Source organism: Sminthopsis crassicaudata, chromosome 1 (assembly GCF_048593235.1).
Source record: "Sminthopsis crassicaudata isolate SCR6 chromosome 1, ASM4859323v1, whole genome shotgun sequence".
Lineage (NCBI taxonomy): Eukaryota > Metazoa > Chordata > Mammalia > Dasyuromorphia > Dasyuridae > Sminthopsis > Sminthopsis crassicaudata.
In genome coordinates this window covers 667,966,609-667,985,383 of record NC_133617.1, presented here as the reverse complement: position 1 = coordinate 667,985,383, position 18,775 = coordinate 667,966,609, and the positions used below count along the sequence as shown (strand labels likewise).

The window sequence follows — 18,775 nt, the reverse complement described above, 5'->3', positions numbered from 1 at the left end:
GACTTTGCGAACAAGGAGTGGACTTTGCAACCATTGTATCCATGGGCAAAGGTAGAGAGTTGCAAAGATCTTGGAAGGACCAAAAATAGAGAGCTTGGTGCTATAGCCAAAGAGTAAGAGAATCTAGAGCAAAAAAAAAAAAAAAAAAAAAAAAAAAAAAAAAAAAAAAGATCTTAGAGATCATATCTCATTGAGAGCCTTCATTTTCTGGGTGGCAGAGTACATTGAGCACTATACCTGGCCTTAGTTTCCCTATCTGTAAAATGGAGATGCTGCTACCATCTACCTCATAGAGCAAAGATGACCAGAGATTGTGAGGGTTAAACTTAATAGTTTTTGTAAAGTGCATTTTCGAACTTAATTATCATTATTATTATCATTGTCATCATCATTGTCATTGCAGTAGTGGTAAGGACACTGGGACCCCAAATGAGAAAGACTTGTCTAAGATCACATAGCTAATGATTTGCTATGATAGCTAGTGATTTGCACCCAGCTCCTCTGACTACTAGAGTGCTCTGTCCACCATGCCGTATTAGCTCTTACCCAGCTCCAACTTTGTTGACATTCTCATGGGGATCAACTTGGTCTGCTTGGTCCCAGAAAGAACTGGGATCAACAGAGAAAACTACGGGTGTGGCAGATTTGAGCTCAGTGAAGGGGAAAAGTCTGTAACGATTAGAGCTAACAAAAAGTGGCCTGAGCCGTCTCAGGAAGGTAGAGCTCCCTGTCTGTCTTGGAGGCTTCAAGCAGGGGCTGTCCTGATTATGTGGGTGAGGTGTTTGTGGAGGAAATTATCATCCAGGATCAGAGCTGGGATTTAAGGCTACTTCTTTAGGGTCTTTTACACCTCACTACCCCTTGTGATCAGGCATTTAGAAAACCAAATACCCGGAATGCTTCTGTCCTGGGGGAGATCACTACAGGGTCCTGGTTGATGCTGTGGTCTGGAAGTGGTGAGGAGCCAAGAGAACAACCTGGGAGAGAGGGCAGGAGGGATGGAGGGACCTGGGACAGGTGGGAGTCTCTGTGCCCTTCTACCTCTCACAGAAAACTGCACTGCACCCGGAACTACATCCACATGCACCTGTTTACATCCTTCATCCTTCGGGCAATTGCTGTCTTCATCAAAGACATCGTCCTCTTCCAAGACAGCGAGTATGACCATTGCTCCTCTGGCCCGGTAAGGGGCAGCCAAATCCCAAGGGGATTGGAACTGTTATACTAGGAATTTCTGAAGCTAAGACTGGGGGGCTCTGGGCACCCCTCAACTCCCACATCCTTTTTTTTCTCTCCCTACCTCTCCTCTGCTCTCCCCCTCTTTTCTCTGCCTCCAAATTTTTGTCTTGGTTCTCTGTTTCTCTGTTGTCTCTGTGTCTGTCTGATTGTCTCTCTCCCTCTTTTAATCTTTCTTCATATTTCTGCCTCTCCTTAATGCTAGCTTTGTTCCTTTCCCATCTCTCCAACTTTTCCAGTCCATCTCTCACATTCTGTCTCAGCTCCAGTTATGCTTTGTCTTTCCCTCTATTCTGTCTTAACTGTATCTCCCCGTCCCTCTCTCTCTCCTCTTCATCTGTCACCCCATATTTCCTACCTCTCTCCATCTCTCTGTTCTATCTCTCTTTCTCTCTTTTCCTGCATATTTTCTCCTTCCCTCCTCTCTATTCTGCCTTTTTTATCTCTGTTTCTATTCTCTGTGTGCATCTGTGTCTGTCTCTGTCTCTCTGTGTGTGTCTGACTGTATCTGGCTCTGGCTCTCTATTTTCTGTGTGTCCGTGTCTGTCTCTGTGTGTATCTTTCTCTGTGAATCTGTCTCTGTCTCTGTGTCTCTGTCTTTGTCTCTGTCTCTGACTCTCTGTTCTCTTTTACTGTATTTTTCTGTTCTCTTTCCCTCTCTTTATCCTCTCTCTCTATCTCCTCTTTTTGTTTCCCTGTCTCCTTTCTGTTTTTCTCCCTCCTATCTCTCTATTTCTCTCTCTCTCTCTCTCTCTCTCTCTCTCTCTCTCTCTCTCTCTCTCTCTCTTTCTCTCTCTCTCTCTCTCTCTCTCTCTCTCTCTGTTTCTGTCTCTCTACCTCTGTCTCTGTCTCTTTCTGTTTCTCTGTCTCTGCCTCTGTCTCTCTCTTTGTGTCTCTGTCTCTGTCTCTTTCTGTCTCTCTGTCTGTCTCTGTCTCTCTCCCCACTTCTTCTCAATTTCCCTTTCCCTCTCTCCCCCTCCCTTTCCCTGTATCTTCTCTCCCCCCTCTCACTCCTTTAGTTGTTCTGCTTCCCCCCTCACCTCATGTCACTCATCCCCTGGTCCTTTTCCCATGTCTTCCAGGTCAGCTGCAAAGCTACTATGGTGTTCTTCCAGTACTGCATTATGGTGAACTTCTTCTGGCTGCTAGTAGAGGGCTTCTACCTTCACTCCCTGCTTGCCATCTCCTTCTTCTCTGAACGGAAATACTTCTGGTGGTACATCCTCATTGGCTGGGGTATGTAAGGACATGAGCAGAATGGGATGAAGTACCATAAGATGGGATGCTTCCACATAAAATCTGGAGTCCCGGGGGATAAGGCCCTGGATTTGGGCGGAGGAAGGAAAGCAATTTCCCATGGTTCCAGAGATTGGAATGATCTCAATAGGTAAGAATGGCACTACAAGGGAGTCTATTTCCCTGCTAACTACAACAAAGATATGAAAGGCCTCTGTCTTTGAGATAACTGATAGCAAGTTCAAATTTTCCCTGCACTTGAGAACTTAAATTGCCCTTCAAGAGATAATCCTTGTAATGAATTAAATGAGAAAGCATTTGTAAATGCTTAGCACAGTGTTTAATACATAGTAGGATCTTAATGTTTATTCCCTTTCCTGTCTTATTGTTAAAAAAAAAAAAATGACACGTACATGTCACTGTTTGCAGAGCCCATCATTATTGACTGATGTTGGGGTAGGAGGGGGAAATTAGGTCACACGTTGCAGAACCTCTAATCTTATGGTTAGATTGACATCTAATTTGTTGACCTACATTGGATTCTGCCTGTTTCCGGGGTGTGTGGTTGTAAGATGGGGAGGGAGTGTTTTAGTCATTTTTATCTCTATTACACTGTTGAATAAACTTTTGGAGAGGCTCACTGTAGGGGCTGTTTAGGCTGCTGCCTAAAGAGTCCCTCTCCTAGAATGTCCACAAGGAGCTTCCCTCTACCTCTACTTTGCTCTGGCACCCATTTTTTTACTCTCTTTGTCTTTCTATTGTCTGTCTGCCTCTGTCTCACCTATTTTTCCCACCCTCCGTCCCTATTCCTCTCTCTCTCTCTTCTTTCTCTCCCTCCCTCCTTCCTTCCCCTCTCTTTTCTTTTCTCGCCTTTCCTTTCCTCTCCTCACTTTTCCTTTCTCCTCCTCCTTCTCCTCCTCCTTTTCTGAATCTGTCTCTCTCTGTGTATGTATCTGTCTCTCTTTCCCTCCCTTCTTCCTCTTCTCTCCTTTCCACTTCTCTGTCTGTCTTGTTTTCTTTCCCTCCCTAATGCTCCCTCTCATCCACAGGTGTCCCTGGCTTGTTCATCACTGCATGGACACTTACCAGACTTCATTTGGAAGATACTGGGTGAGCACACATCTTATTCATTCATTGATTCCCTTCTTCCCTTCCCTAAAAGGAGCATTCTTTCCCACCTATTATAGCTCAGAAAATTGATTTCTTTCACTTTCCTTGGCCTGGGTCTTTTGCTTAGCCTGCAACATCCCTCAATCAATGGAATAACCTGGGCCACTCCCACTTGGGCCTCTGGAACTGCTGGTTCCCTGTTTAACAGGATTTGAGTTTCTGCATTAGTCTGGAAATCATTCTGTCATCCTTGAGGCAGTGTGCTGTAGTAGAAAAGTCCCAGATGTGGGGATCCCAGTGCTGATGCAGCTGGTTTCCTCTGGACACATTCTTTCCCTTCTCTGAGCATATCTTCTCTCTTTTTTCCCCTTGAGGCAATGGGGGTTAAGTGACTTTCCCAGAGTCATACACCTAGGAAGTGTTACATATCTGAAGCCAGATTTGAACTTAGGTCCTCCTGACTTCAGGGCTGGTATTCTATCTACTGAGCCACCTACCTATCTCACATCTTCTCTTCTTTAAAATGAGATTTGACTTTTAAAATTTCCTGATGACTTTAAATGGCTATGATTCTATGAGGTCTCTCCTGTCTACCTCTAACTATAAGAGATAATATGATGTAGTGGAAAGAACCTTTTGCTGGGGTTCAAATAACATTCACCACATCACCTTAGTGAAGTTGATTCTTTGATTTGCGCCTCAATTTCCCCATTTGTAAAATGAGGATGCTAATACTACTTCTGCTGCCTAAATCATATAATTTTTGTGAGTAAAGAACTTTATGAACATAAAAGCATTGTGGAAGTCAGTTAAGGATATCTATATTTTAGGTTTAGATAGTCCCTAAAATTTTTTCTATGTTCTGAGGGTCTAAGAAGCAAACAGACCTGAGGAAGGTCTGCTATCAGTCACTAATACTTCCTTGTAAATGGCTATGTCAAATTTTGAGAGCGGGGCCCTGCTTTGAAAAGGAGTAGGTCATAATTTTCCTCTCCTAGACCAATGCCATAGGTGGTACAACTGTTAAGTTACAGATGGAAGAACTGAGCTCTCCAAGCCAAAAATAATTTATCAATGATCACATAATTACATAGCAACTATTAAGGCCATGTTTTCAACCTAAGTAAGACTCCTAATTCCAAACTCATTGCGATAAGTGGTACAAGTGTTGAGCCCATTTAACAGACAAAGAAGCTGAGGTATCCAGACCAAAAATAACTTATCCATGATTATGTAATTATATAGGAAGTGTTATGGTTAGGATTTCAACCTAAGAATCCTAATTCCAAATTCTAGATTTTCCTTTTATATCACATTGATTCCTCCCATTAGAGAAGGGGAGAATGATGAGCCCTGAGCACCTTTTGGAGCTGAGAACAGCCACTTTTATGGAAGGAGGATCATGGAATGCTTTAATTTTTCTCAAGTCTCCCCCCTTTTCTGAGTTCCCTTTCCTGATTTGTAGGTGCTGGGATAGCATTAACTCTCCATACTGGTGGATCATCAAGACACCCATTTTGATCTCAATATTGGTAAGTCTTTCCTAGAAGCTTGACAACTCCCCTGAACCCTAAGGAGACAGAACTAGACAGATTCTCTGGACCTGGGATTCCTAGGGATTAATAAACAAAAATGATGTCACTTAAAACAATACACCACATTTTTCTACTCTTGAAGGTTTGTAGAATGATTTCCTCACAACTACCTTGTGAGATAGACAGTACATGAAGAGTGTTGCCTTTTCACAGTACTTTGCCCTGGGTCACACAGCTAGTAAATGACAGCCTATACTTTACATGAAACTAGGTCTTTAAATTCCCAAGATCAAGCTTCTTTTCTATTCTATCAGTCTATATCTATGCTATATCAGTCCTTAGCGGATCAAGGTTTTATCATTCCCCCACTGGGTAAAGAAGAGGAAGGACTCTCTCTTAGCCCAAGTCATCTCTGTATACTTACCTCAGTTGACTGGAAGAGTACCCAGGTATATGAAGGCAAAGAGTATTACCTAACCACCCCATTCTCCTTTATCTTCTTGGCCAACCCTGGTTCCATAGGTGAACTTCATTTTTTTCATCTGCATCATCCGAATTCTGGTTCAGAAGCTACAACCTCCAGACATGGGGAGAAATGAGAGCAGCCAATATTCGTGAGTATGATGACACCTTTCCCTTCCCCACAGCCACAGCTGGAGCTGTCCACAGTCCTGATGACTAAGTTCCTCACATCTTCCACATCGCCTCCCAATATGTCTAATTAAAACAAAGCCAACCTGGTTTGGAGCAAGAGGAATGGTCATCTATTTGGAACTGCGATTCTGGTGAAACTGGGTCACATAATGGGCCAGTGCACCCAAGTCATACCTCCTGCCTACATGTAATTCCATCATGGAAAGAGTAGTGTCACCCCACCAAGGACTGTGCTAATGTGACAAGGGCCTATTTACTCATGGAATGCCCTTGGGGATAGGCCTTTGTCACATTAGCATAGTCCTTGGTGAGTCCTGTGAGTGTAGTTCTAGGAAGTGGTACTGAGAAATGAGGGGAGAGAGGTATATTGCAGAGGCAGATAGAATCTGGGATCATCCCTTCTTTCCCAAGCTCTAAATCCTAGCTTTTCTCATAAAGGAGATTGAAAAAATCATAGGGATCTTCTAGCCCAACCCATTCATTTTATAGAGTAAAAGGTCACTTAGACAAAAAGAGGCAGAGCAGTAATAATGCACCAAGCTGGGAAATATCAGCAGCTGAAATGTCTGCATCTGGGAGAGGTCTCTGAAAGTATCTGACCCAATAATCTCTTTCTAAGTAGCAGTCTATTATGATAGCCTTCAATATATGATCATTCAACCTGTGTATAGAGGTCTCCAATGATGGGGGAACTCATTACCTGCCAAAGCATCCAGTTCAACTTTTGGACATTTTTTTGTTGTTAGGGATATTTTTTTTACATGGAACCAAAATCTGTTTCTCTTCAACATTCTCTCTACCTCTTCCCCTCCCTATTTCTTATAGTTTTTTCCACTTTAAAAGCAAGGATAATAAATCTAATCCATCTTTCAAATACTTGGAGACTATTGTGGTCAGGATTGGGACTTAATCTATAAGGGAAGTAATTTGTCTTGGGTAATCCCCTTACCTGTACCTTTGCCCTTATCCATAAATGAAGTAGCAAAGTTTATGGGATCAAAAGGCCTCAAATTCCAATTCTGCATTTACTAGCTAGGTGTCTTTGAACAACTATCTTCTTTTCTATGGGTCTCAGTTTCCTCCTCTATAAAATGAGGGAATGGGATGGATAATCCTAAAATCCTATGAATTTATTCTAGAAACAAGAGGGAATCATGGAAAGCTCTTGAACAATAAAGATACCTAATGAAATACATGTATGTACACCAATGTACCTTTTCATTTTACTTCTGTCCCTAGGAGATTGGCCAAATCAACATTGTTGCTGATCCCGCTCTTTGGGGTGCACTATACCGTGTTTGCCTTCTTCCCAGACAACTTTAAGAAAGAAGTGAAGTGGATCTTTGAGCTTGTTTTGGGCTCTTTCCAGGTACAAAGCTAGATCCAAGATTGGGAACTCAATATGGGGTCAGGGTAAGGGTTTGGTTCAGGGTTGAAGAAGGGGTGAATGAGAAAGGATACAGCTGATGACTTCCATGGATGTGGGCTCAAGATTAGAGTTTAATTCAGTGAAACTGTTATGGCATGAATAATTAATTCAAGCTCATAATTTGGAAAGGGATATAACTGGCCCTCTGCTCCAGTTTTTGGCCAGAATTGTAGAATAAGAAAATACATTTTACCATGAGGAAGTGAGATGGGGAGAAGTGGAGGTGATGTTCCTATCTTTTTTTCTACCTGGGGAAGGTGACTTTGACCTAAAACAAAGGAAGGAGTCAGGTGTAGCTGCATCCATGGATCAGAGGACTAGAATCTGAACTCACCAAGACACAGATAGAGGACTGAAGTGAGAAATGGAGAATGGAACTGAAAAGAGATGGAGAGAGTTCAGAGATGGTGAAAAGCAGAGGATTTAGGAATATGGGGTCAATGGAAGTAGATGAGGAGTTCAATGGAAAGGCAAAATGGAAGGGCATAAAGAAGAGAGGAGTAGAGAAAGATGGAGTGGAAGAAGGAAGCAGAGGATGGAGGCGAATAGAAGTTCATAAGTAAGGTGGTAAAAGGAAAAAGGATGTCAATTGAGAATCAAAGAACTTGGAAGGAAGAACTGTTTCAGGGATGGAGAAATGAGAACTGTGGGAAGAAAGGAATTGATAAGGATGTGAAAGGTGGGAATAGAAGATGGGAATGCTAAAAAGAAATTAGAGGTATAGCAAATAAATTCATGTTTGTATATCACTTAGCATGGTACCTGGCATATAATCAGTATTTAAATGCTTATTCTTTCCCTTTTCCCTTTCCTTTCACTTCTGATAAGTAGGAGTCCAGTGGATTGACTGCTTTTGGAAAAAAAAAAAGTTTCATCTCAACTCTCTCTTTTCCCCTAGTTTCTAAATCCCTTATCTTTTGGCAGCTGATCCCCAATCTTTCAGTCCCTTAACTAGTTAAAATTGTTCCCTCATATTCTTTAGACCATCTCAGGGCCCATATTGGCTCCCTGCATGCTTCCTTCCTCACCAAGCCTTGAGCTAAGAGTGACATCTCTGACCTCTGGGACCTAATCTAATTCTCAAGGTCTGTCTCCTTTTCCCACAGGGCTTTGTGGTGGCTGTCCTCTACTGCTTCCTCAATGGGGAGGTAAGATGAGGGGGGTGATCCTGTGGCATGGGAATAAGTATGGGCATCCTTCACTGTAGTTTGCTTCAGGATCCAGAAAGGCTGAAACCAAAATCTGCATAAAATTTAATTAGGGCATGTAAAGTAAAGTTAAAATAATAACGTTACTAAAATAATATATTTTAAAATTGTTTTAAAAATGTTAAAAATTAAGTATTTTACAAGGTGAATAAATATATAAACATACATATATGTTTATGTATGTATTTTAAGTATATATAAAGTGGGTTTTCCCTACTTAATTCATTACTTTTTTGAGTACTCATTGTTTTTATGGATTTTTCAGCAAGTTTGGAACTCCAAAGGATTCATCTTTTGATGTTTCTTTCTTCTCTCATTTATTTAGTTCATTCAAACATCTCAGCCTCTCTGCTTAGTAATTGGGGATCTGTTAAAAAAAAATTCACATTTGTTATATACCTATGCCTGAAGATTCTCTCTCTTCTCTCTCTCTCTCTCTCTCTCTCTCTCTCTCTCTCTCTCTCTCTCTCTCTCTCTCTCTCTCTTCTCTCTACTCTCCTCTCTCTCTGTCCTCTCTCTGTCTCTCTCTCTCTCTCTCCTCTCTCTCTCTCTCTCTCTCTCTCTCTCTCCTCTCTCTCTGTCTCTCTCTGTCTCTCTCTCTCTCTCTCTCTCTCTCTCTCTCTCTCTCTCTCTCTCTCTCTCTGTCTCTCTCTCTCTCTCTCCCCTGCCAACCTCTCACCTTATTAGGTCCAGGCAGAGTTCAAACGTAAATGGCGACGGTGGCACCTGGAACGATTCTTGGGCCCAGACCTCAAGTACCACCACCCATCTGTGGGCAGCAATGGTTCCAACTTTAGCACACAGATCTCCATGCTGACACGGACCAGCCCCAAGGATCGACGCTCCTCCAGTTTCCAGGCTGACTTTTCACTAGTCTGACCAGGGTACCTCTCATTAACCCTCCCATATCTATCAGAGTATTGGTCGCAGCAAGGGCCAGGCAAAAGGCCCCGAAGATAAGACTGTAACATGGAGAAAAGCTTGCCTCACACAGAATGCCTCTTTGATTCTTCTGCTCTGTTAGAATCCTTTGACTGGCTTCCGGAGGCATAGCTAGCCCATGGTCCAGAAGGTCAAACATTCTTGGAGTTCTCCAGGCTTAACTGGGTCCTATCCCATGAGCTGTCCCCATCCTAGTCCTCAAACCCAGGAAGCTGCCATAACCCAACTGATATGGGGCCATGGGAAAAGGATAAGTGGGAGGTGTTCAGGTCTTTGGGAAGCACACAAACTCCTTTCCAGCCCTGACAAGTCTATGCAGCTCCTGGAGAAAATGGCTGGACAGGTCAAGAGAACGGTTCCCTCTGCTGGGATCCATGTCCTTCCTTTTGCCTGTCACGGATGGTGAGAGCAAACTGCCCTTTGACAAAAAGAATCTGGGCAAAGGCAGAAGTTTGACAAGCAGTACATGTATCTGTGCACATGCATGTGGGACAGAGTTATCTAATGCACATAGCAGAACAAGGAATCAGCCCATCTCCATTTCATCGATGAGGCACTGGGAAGAGGGCCAAAGACTGAGACTGAGGAAGTCTAGATACACTTCCCCACAGATGCAAGGAGGAGAGTATGGATACTTCTTTTTGGGTTTCTTGGGCTTCCATTATTTCAGACAAGAGGGAGGGGTCATGGAGGATAGGGAATGGACAAACATGCTTGGAGATGTCACATTCAGTGTGGGGGAGGGAAAAGCCTGGATTCAAAGTTGGGAGATAAGGGTTTGTAACCTAGCTGTTACTAGTTCTATAGCTCCAAGCCAGTCACCTCCCTTTTCCCAGTCTGTTTCTTCATTTGTAAATGGATTAATAATACTTGTCACCTACCTCACAGGGCTGTTGTAAGAAGTAAGTGAAATGATGTATGTGCAACTCTTTGTAACCAAAAAGTAATATGGAAATATAAGCTATGGTTATTATTATCCACACTTTCTATTAGCCTCTTTCTTGTAGGTCTTCTTGCAGGGACAAGATAGATGGAAGGATTATAGGACCTTTCTACAGGATTTAATAGGATATGAATTCCAGGAAGACACTTCTGAGAAGAAATACCTTTCTCTATTGACCTGTCACTATGCCTCAAATTCCATTATAAGAACTATGTAGCATATAACACTTTCTCTCCATTCCCACTCTGTCCATCATGGCTTAGCCTGCTTGCCCTTAGCACCTAAAGGTGAGGAGAATGATCTTAGGAGAATAATAAATAGGAGAGCCTTTGGTATCCTGGAGCTCTGAATCCCTACAGGGTATAGGGAAGCCATGGCCCATACAAGACAAATGGAGACAGCTATTCCCCTACTCCATGGGATATGTCAGATTACCATGCCCACACCCAGTCTCATCCCTTGGCTTTCTTGGGTCTTACATGGAAGGACTCCTACTCCAGAATTGGATCATGGACCCAGTGAATAATCCTGAGAAACTAGTCTGACACTGCCACTCATTCCTTGTGCAATCTTAGGCAAATCCCTTCCACTCACAGGGCTCTGATGGGCTCAGATGAAATCATGTATAGAAAACACTTTGCAAATCATAACAAGTACACAAGTGCAAGGAATTATTATCTGGTTGTCCTTATCATTCCCCAAACCCTCAGCAGTCGTCAAGCAGATATGCGGAGGAGTCAGTCACTCAGTCAATAAACATTTATTAAGTTCCTACTATGTGCCAGAAACTCTGCTAAGCTGTAGGTATACTAAGAAAGGCAAAAGATAATATCCTCATGGAGTTCACAAACTAATGGGGATAGTAATATATACAAGATAAATAGAAAGTAATCGACAGAAGAGTAAGTGCGTGGTTCCAGAAAGTCTAAAACAGCCCAGACATGGAAGGGAGTAGAAAGTGTACTGATCAGAAAAATGAGTTTAATTCTAACCACATATCACCATGATCTGCTGCTTGTTCCAACATATGGGCCTGGGCCTCCAGTGCTTTCTCTAACTCCCTCAGTAATTCCTCAATCCCTGCTGACTCCTGCCTGGGTCATGGTCAGTAAGTCAGGGTTTGTAACTACCTGGAGGGGGGGGGGGAAGAAAAGCCTACATGGGATGAAGGGCAGGGAGGGAGGTGATTACAGGACTTGACACTCTGGCCCAGGTAAGGTTCTGGACCATGACATCAATTGAACCAGATCAAGCAAAGTGAAGACACTTGAAACCACAAAGAATCTATCTTCCAGAAGACATCAGAATAACTTGGGGATATGTTTGCTTATGTTACCAATGTTGTCAACCATTTTCTCTTTTTTTCTGAGGCAATTGGGGTTAAGTGACTTGCCTAGGGTCACACAGCTAGGAAGTGTTAAGAGTCCGAGGTCAAATTTGAACTCAAGTCCTCCTGACTGGTGGCTGGTGCTCTATCAACTGTGCCATCAAGCTGCCCCATGCCAACCATTTTCTCAAGGCAAAATTTGTAATGGCAATAGCTTTTAGAAGAGGTCAAGTCTTTAGCTGGCCACATTTAACCAATGATTGGACAAAATTCCTTCTCCTAGCTCAATCTGTAAATTGAGGGAGCTTGACTAATGATATTTAAGAAATCTCCTTGCTTTAAATTCCAAAGAATTTCCTAAACATACACTCTTCAAAGGCAAGTATCCTTTTGGATTAAGGCAAAGTTCCAAGTTTCAGAGCTCCCTCCCAGGTGCTACACTGAAGAATAATATTAGCATTTCAAAAATCTCCCTTCTTCCTTGGAGAAAGAGTGAACTTCAATCCAATTCACATGCATGTCATAGCATCACCTCTCTGATGTCATAGTCCTCTTCAAGAACAAAGGCCAAAACAACAACAAAAATGACACATCAAAAGAGTAATTTAATAAAGTATTTTAGGTACTAACTTTAAATAAAGCCAGAATTTGGTGCCAAGATTCACTGCTTATAAATAAGGAACTGATATTGAGAATCCAGGCTAAACCTAAGGAATTCAAGCCAGGGACCAATTAATAAGAATTTTTAAGCATCTACTATGTACTATTTTCCTATTCTATGTGCTGCAGATACAGATAATAAAACAGTTCCTGCCCTCTAGGAGCTAGCTTGCATCTACTGGGAGAAACAAACATCAGCAAATTTAGGAATGTTCAAAAAAGGTGATGGAAGAGAGAAGAATCACTAGCAGCTCAGGGAGGGTACAGGAAAGGTTTCATGTAGAATACAGACTCAGGACTGGATATTTGGGAAATGGGCATGCAGAAAGAAAGGAGAATAAGGTGGGAAATAAAGAACCTTAGCTAAAAGTACAATCTGAGCCCAGTCTCCAAACAGGAGACATCAGGGATCAGTAGGAGTACAGGATGTGAGTGATTAGGCAGGGTCAAATAGTAAGTCCTAGGGTGCCAGACATTCAGAGATTAGGGATGAGGCAAAAAAAAATCTGGATCTAAAGCCTTGCTCTTATGGAGATCACAGTCTGAAAATATTACACAAGCACAAATAGGCAAAACATAATATTACATGTTAGAGAAATGCAGCAGGACTCTCCAATGAGGAAATTCATTACCATTCAAGGGATTGGGGAAGGCTTCCTGGAAAGAAAGGTGGTATTTAAATTTAATTGTAAAGGGTATGGAAAACAAAACTCAGAAAAGGTGAAGAAGAGCAGGTATGATACTCCAGGCATAAAAATAAATGTGCAAAGTCCTATAAGTATGAAAATATAGGGTGTGTATCAGAGGGTGTACATCCAAGTCTGGCTAGAGCACACAGTTCTGGGCAGAGGGAGGGAAAGTAATAGGAAATAAAGCCGGAAAGGCAGGCTGGCCCGACGCAGAAGAGTCTCTTAGATGGGCAATGGGAAATTACTGGAGACTTCTGAAGAAAGAAGTGATATGGGCAAATATGTTTATAAGGGAGAGTAACCTGTGAGAAACAAAGTTACTTAACAATTCAGCACCATGGCTAGAGCAGCTATAATACCAGAAGGGACCTGGGTTCAGTGAAGCTGGGGACAAGGGGGAATGGGAATATACAAATTTCAGATCAAGAGAAGAACTAATTCCATAATAGAGCTATCCAACAAGAAAAGCATTAACTCTGGGGATTATGTGCTTCACCACACTGGAGATATTTTAGCTCTAGCAGAATGACCACATGACAACATATGGCAGATGCTGTAGAGGAAATCCCAGAATACTCAAAAAGCAATAATGGAAGTTTGTGATCTGGAGAAAATGGCAATTCTGACTGTGGGCAAGGTAACCTGAGCCAAGTTTCTTTCAACTTCGAGCTTCTAAGTCTGTGGGATATCACAGTGCATACAGGACTGGACTTAGAGTCAGGAAAATCTGGGTTCAAATCCAAGATAAAATGAATTAATATCTGTAAAGTGTTTTAGCAAAACTTAAAAAGCCTCTATTTAAAAACTAGCTACTTTTATTTTTCCTTCTTGGACCCTGATGTTCATCTTTTTCATCTGGATCACTAGACTAAAAGGAACAACTGGAGAATGCAATGGCTCCCCAAAGACTTCTGGAAGGATAGTTCAGGAGGACTTGTCCCATGCCCAAACCAACCAATCCCTAGGGCTGGAAATGTCCAACAAATCAAATTTTATTGAATATTGGTCTATGCTGGGGTGAGGGGAGAGAGGATGAAGAACAAAGGTCTTACTCTCAGAGAAATCAGTCAACAAGCACTTATTACGAACTTACTTTATGTCAAATCTTCTTCCAATTCCTAGTGGGGATAAAAAACAAACAAACAAACAAACAAACAAACCAAACAAACCACAAAACAGACCCTCTGGGAGCTGACATTCTAATGGAGTAGAAAATGTGTAAATAATTAGGCATATACAAGATCTTTACACGATGAATACTTATCTGAAAGGAAAAACATAAACATATTAAGGAACCAATAAAGGTCAAAATGGAAAAAATGGACAGGCACAAAGACAGGAGGATAAGATTCGTGTTTGAAGAACTGCAAATACTTGTGGAATCATTCAATCACAAATGAAATAAAGTATAAGGAGACTGAAAGGTGGGAAGGCAGAAGATTTAGATCTAAAATGAAAAAGCAGAGAACAGAGAAAATATTAGAGCTGAGAGGGGACTTTAGAACAGAGAATGAATGTCAGAGCCGGGATGGACTTAAGAACAGAGAACATGGAAAATGTCAGAATTGGGAGAGACCTTAAAATATAGAATGTCAGAGCTCAAACAAACTTAAGATCATCAAATACAACTCCCTTGTTTTATAGATAATAAGGCCCAGAAATGAAAAGAGTTATGCTGGGATTACCCATTTAGTAAGTAGCAGAGCCAAGCCTTTTCCATTCTATGGAACTGCAAGTAGAAAAGCAAGCCCTCCTGCCCAGCATTGGCTTACCCCCTCTGGTGACTTCTATCTCTGAGAAGTAAGACAGGCAGACATAGATAAATAGGTCAAGGAAATAAGGGGTGAATTCTATTTCCATAGAAAATAACCACTCCATAAGGGAGGGGGGAGGAAAGAGGGATGCATTGTCCTTGAGAATAGCATGCATTTGTAGGAAGAACAACAAAACGATTATAAAATGCTCTCATTTCCTCAAAGGACTAAGCCCTGAGACAGGGTTGGCTGACTATAGACTGCATAGTATGTATGCATAGTCTAGTTTTGTGGGACCCAACTTCTTCCCTTATTTAAAAATGTCTTCTCCCTAAATACCAGTTGTAATTTCTCCATCAGCTAGAATCATAAGACCATAGAAGTCATCCACTCCATCAGTTTCAGTTTATAGATGAGGAAACTGAGGGCAAAGAGATTTTAAGGAACTTGTCAAACAACTCACAGCTAGAAAGTAGCAAAGCTGGGATTCCAACCTAAAGAGAGGGGATGTTATGATCACTAATTTTAGAAGTGAAAGAGACCTTAGGAAAGAGAAGATCAAAGTGGGGATGGATTTTTAGTGATTATCTTATCAAAACTCCTCATTTTGAGGATGGAAAAATAGAGACCAGAGAGATGAATTGATTTGGCTGAGTTCACAAGCTAATAAACATCAAAGGCAGATTTGAATAAAAATAACAGGGCTCTTTCCACTGCTCAGCATGTTTTCTGAAAGCAGATTTGGAGATGGAACAGGGGAAATGAGAACCTGGACTATTTATATCAAGGAATGAAGCACCATTGAGAGGGAACAATATTGCTGAAGATTTTTCTTCATTGGCATTGCTGCTTACACCTAATCTAGAATGCTATTATCAAAATTTATTTGTTTTAATGCTTCAATATCCATGTTTGCATCATTAACAAAAATCCCAGCCCTTCCATGTCTTTGTATATTTTTTCCTGAAGTCCAGTTCTGTGAGAAGGGAGAAGGTTCTGCCTTCTACTTTTCAATAGTTGGTATGGAAAATGTCACAGTAATTAAGCATTTCAAAGGGCAACTAGTTTAAACCACATCTGATCAAGAACCTACTCTAAAATTGATCATTCACTGTCCAAATAAACATCTTCATCATTCTTTCTTAAAGCTGCCCATCCCATCCTGATAACTCTCATCATTAGCCAATTCTTTTACATCATGTTGGAATATGCTTCCTTGGAACTTCTACTTCTCTAGTTCTGACCACTGGGACTAAACTAAACAAGCTTAATCTCTCTTCATGTGACAGTTCTTCAAATACTTGAAGATACTTTTCATGTATCATCCATCCTAGTCTTGTTTTTTTCTTACTAAAGAAACCTTTCAACCAATTCTTGATAGTGTAGCTTCCAGTCCCTTCCCTGTACTAATTACTGTGGACTTACCTCTTTTGTCAGTATTTTTTTCAAACACCTCTAAGGATAAAATCAGCCCCAGGAAGTAGTGGATTGTCCTTTATTAGAAATCTTCAAGCAAAGTCTGGTTGAGTACTCTGTTAGGATGTTGCAAAGGGTACTTATTCTTAGTCAGGGATGGTTTTTGATTTCAAAGGTTTCTTAATTCTGAGATAATATGACTCTTATCACAACTTGCCTTTCAAAATGGTCACAAACCACTTATCCAACCGTTCTGGAGAGCAATTTGGAATTATGCCCCAAGGGCAGCCTAACTGTGCTTATCCAGGAATTACTAGGTTTGTATTCCAAAAAGATCATAGAAAAGGGAAAAGGACCTACATGTACAAAAATATTTGTAACAGCTCTTTTGTGGCTTCAAAGAATTGGAAACTGAGGGGATTCCCATCATTTAGGGAATGGCTGAACAAAATGTGGTATATTATTGTAATGGAACATTGTTGTGCTATGAAATGATGAGCAGGCAGATTTCAGAAAAGTCTAGAAAGATCTAAATGAATTGATACAAAGTGAAGTGAGCAGAACCAGGAATACATTGTACATAATAACAATAATATTGTATCATGATTAACTCAAATTTACTCTTCTTAGCAATACAATGATCCAAGTAAATTCCAAAAAAAAACTAATGAAGGAAAATGCTAACCATAACCAGAGAAAGAATTGGTGAAATCTGAATGAAAATGAAAGTATACTACTTTCACTTTCTTTATTTTTTCCTTTTGCAATACTTTATAATATATTTTTGCAAACTGTTTTCTCTTTCACAATATAACAAATATAGAAATGTTTTATATAACTGTACATATATAACCTATATCAGATTGCTTATCATTTTAGGGAAGGGGAGAGAAGGGATGGAGGAAAAAAATTTGGTACTAAAACTTTATAAAAAATAAATGTTAAAAGTTGCTTTTACATATAAATAGGAAAAATACTATAAAAATGTTCACAAGCAATTTCTTTCATAATAAGTTCTAATAAAAATGTGCTTAAACTTTGATTCAGTAGTGCCACTATTGAGTTTGTATCCCAAAGAAACCATAGAAGAAGGAAAAGGACCCACATGTACAAAATTGTTTGTAGCAGTTCTTTTTGTAGTGGCAAGAAATTGGAAAATGGATAGATGTCCATCAATTGGAGAATGGCTGAATAAGTTTTGGTATATGAAAGTAATGGAATATTATTGTTCTATAAAAAAATGATAAATAGATTCATTTTACAAAGGGCTGAAAATATTTACATGAACTGATAATAAATGAAGCAAGCAAAACCAGGACAACAAACAGCAATCGCAGGATTGTGTGGTGATCAACTATGATAGATTTGGTTCTTCTCAGTGGTTTAGTGATCCTAGGCAATCCCAATAAACTTTGGGTGAAAAATACCATTCACATACAGAGAAAGAAATATGGAGACTGAATGAAAATTAACACATACTATTTTCACCTTTTTTTCTTGTTTTTTTTTGTTTGTTTGTTGTTGTTCCTTTTGTTTCTCTCCCAACATGATCCATAGGGAAATATGTTAAAAAATGAATGTACATGTATAACAAAAAAAAAACTGGTTTTTTACATGTAACTAGGGAAAATTTAAAAAGGAAAAAAAAATAAGTTCTAGATAATATAAAAGGAAATCTCACTCAAAAGTACAAAATACACAAAATATTTGGGAGTCCACCTAACAAACGCACAATCAAAACTTGTATAAATAGAATAACAAAACCCACTTTAAAGAAACAAAGAAGGATTTAAATAATTGGAAACAAATTCAGTGCTTATGGCTGGTTTACCTCAATATGATAAAAATGATGATATATTATTAATTAACAGAATTAGTGTTATGTCAATCAACTACCAAAGGGATTTCTTGTAGAGTTAAGCAATTTATTTGGAGGGAAAAACCCTAGAATACCAAAGAGAATAATGAGGAGAGGGGAAGGGAGGAATAAAGAAAGAATATCCCTTTTAGGTCTCAAATTCTACCATAAATCATTATTCATCGAGACTAGTACAGGTTAAAAAATAGATCAGTGGAACAGAATAGAAAATAAGAATCAGAATAATGGAACTCAATAGCCCAGAATCCAATAAATTCCAAAACATGTTAGGCCCCCATTTAACAAAAACTGCTGAGAAAAACTTGAATGCTGTCTAGAAGAAATTAGATTTATAACATTTCAGACTATATACCACAAAAATTTCAAAATGCACACATGACTTGAATATTAAAAATCAGCCATAAATATGGAAAAGAAAGATTATGTGCCTTTTAGTATTATTACTAAGTGTGAATTATTAAGCTAACAAGTTATAGAATTGATTACATGAAATTAAAAAACTTTTTGCTTTTCAAAGCAATGTTAATGAAACTAGGATAAGACAAACATTCATATGGAGAGAAAAAAATATTGTGTCAAACATCTCTGATTATAGTCTGATTTCCAATATACACACAGATAATTAAAAGAAATATATAAATCCAAAAGCCATTAAAGAATTGGTCAAAGGATAAAAACAAACAGTTGTTAAAAGAATTGCAAATTATTAATGATCATATAACAAACATATCACACAATCAGAAAACTCCAAACAAAA

At 40.0% G+C, this 18,775-nt stretch overlaps 1 protein-coding gene across 1 annotated transcript in view; it reads left to right on the top strand.

The window, feature by feature from the left end:
• Positions 1-10,326, top strand: part of VIPR1 (vasoactive intestinal peptide receptor 1) — a 68,420-nt gene extending 58,094 nt beyond the window's left edge. Inside the window, exons 6-13 of the mRNA XM_074283193.1 lie at positions 1,051-1,183; positions 2,319-2,472; positions 3,522-3,582; positions 5,048-5,114; positions 5,640-5,731; positions 7,011-7,140; positions 8,307-8,348; positions 9,096-10,326. Of these exons, the coding sequence (XP_074139294.1) occupies positions 1,051-1,183; positions 2,319-2,472; positions 3,522-3,582; positions 5,048-5,114; positions 5,640-5,731; positions 7,011-7,140; positions 8,307-8,348; positions 9,096-9,287 (871 nt within the window). The 3' untranslated portion in view covers positions 9,288-10,326. The remainder of the gene's footprint in view (positions 1-1,050; positions 1,184-2,318; positions 2,473-3,521; positions 3,583-5,047; positions 5,115-5,639; positions 5,732-7,010; positions 7,141-8,306; positions 8,349-9,095) is intronic.
• Positions 10,327-18,775: the final 8,449 nt, after the last annotated feature.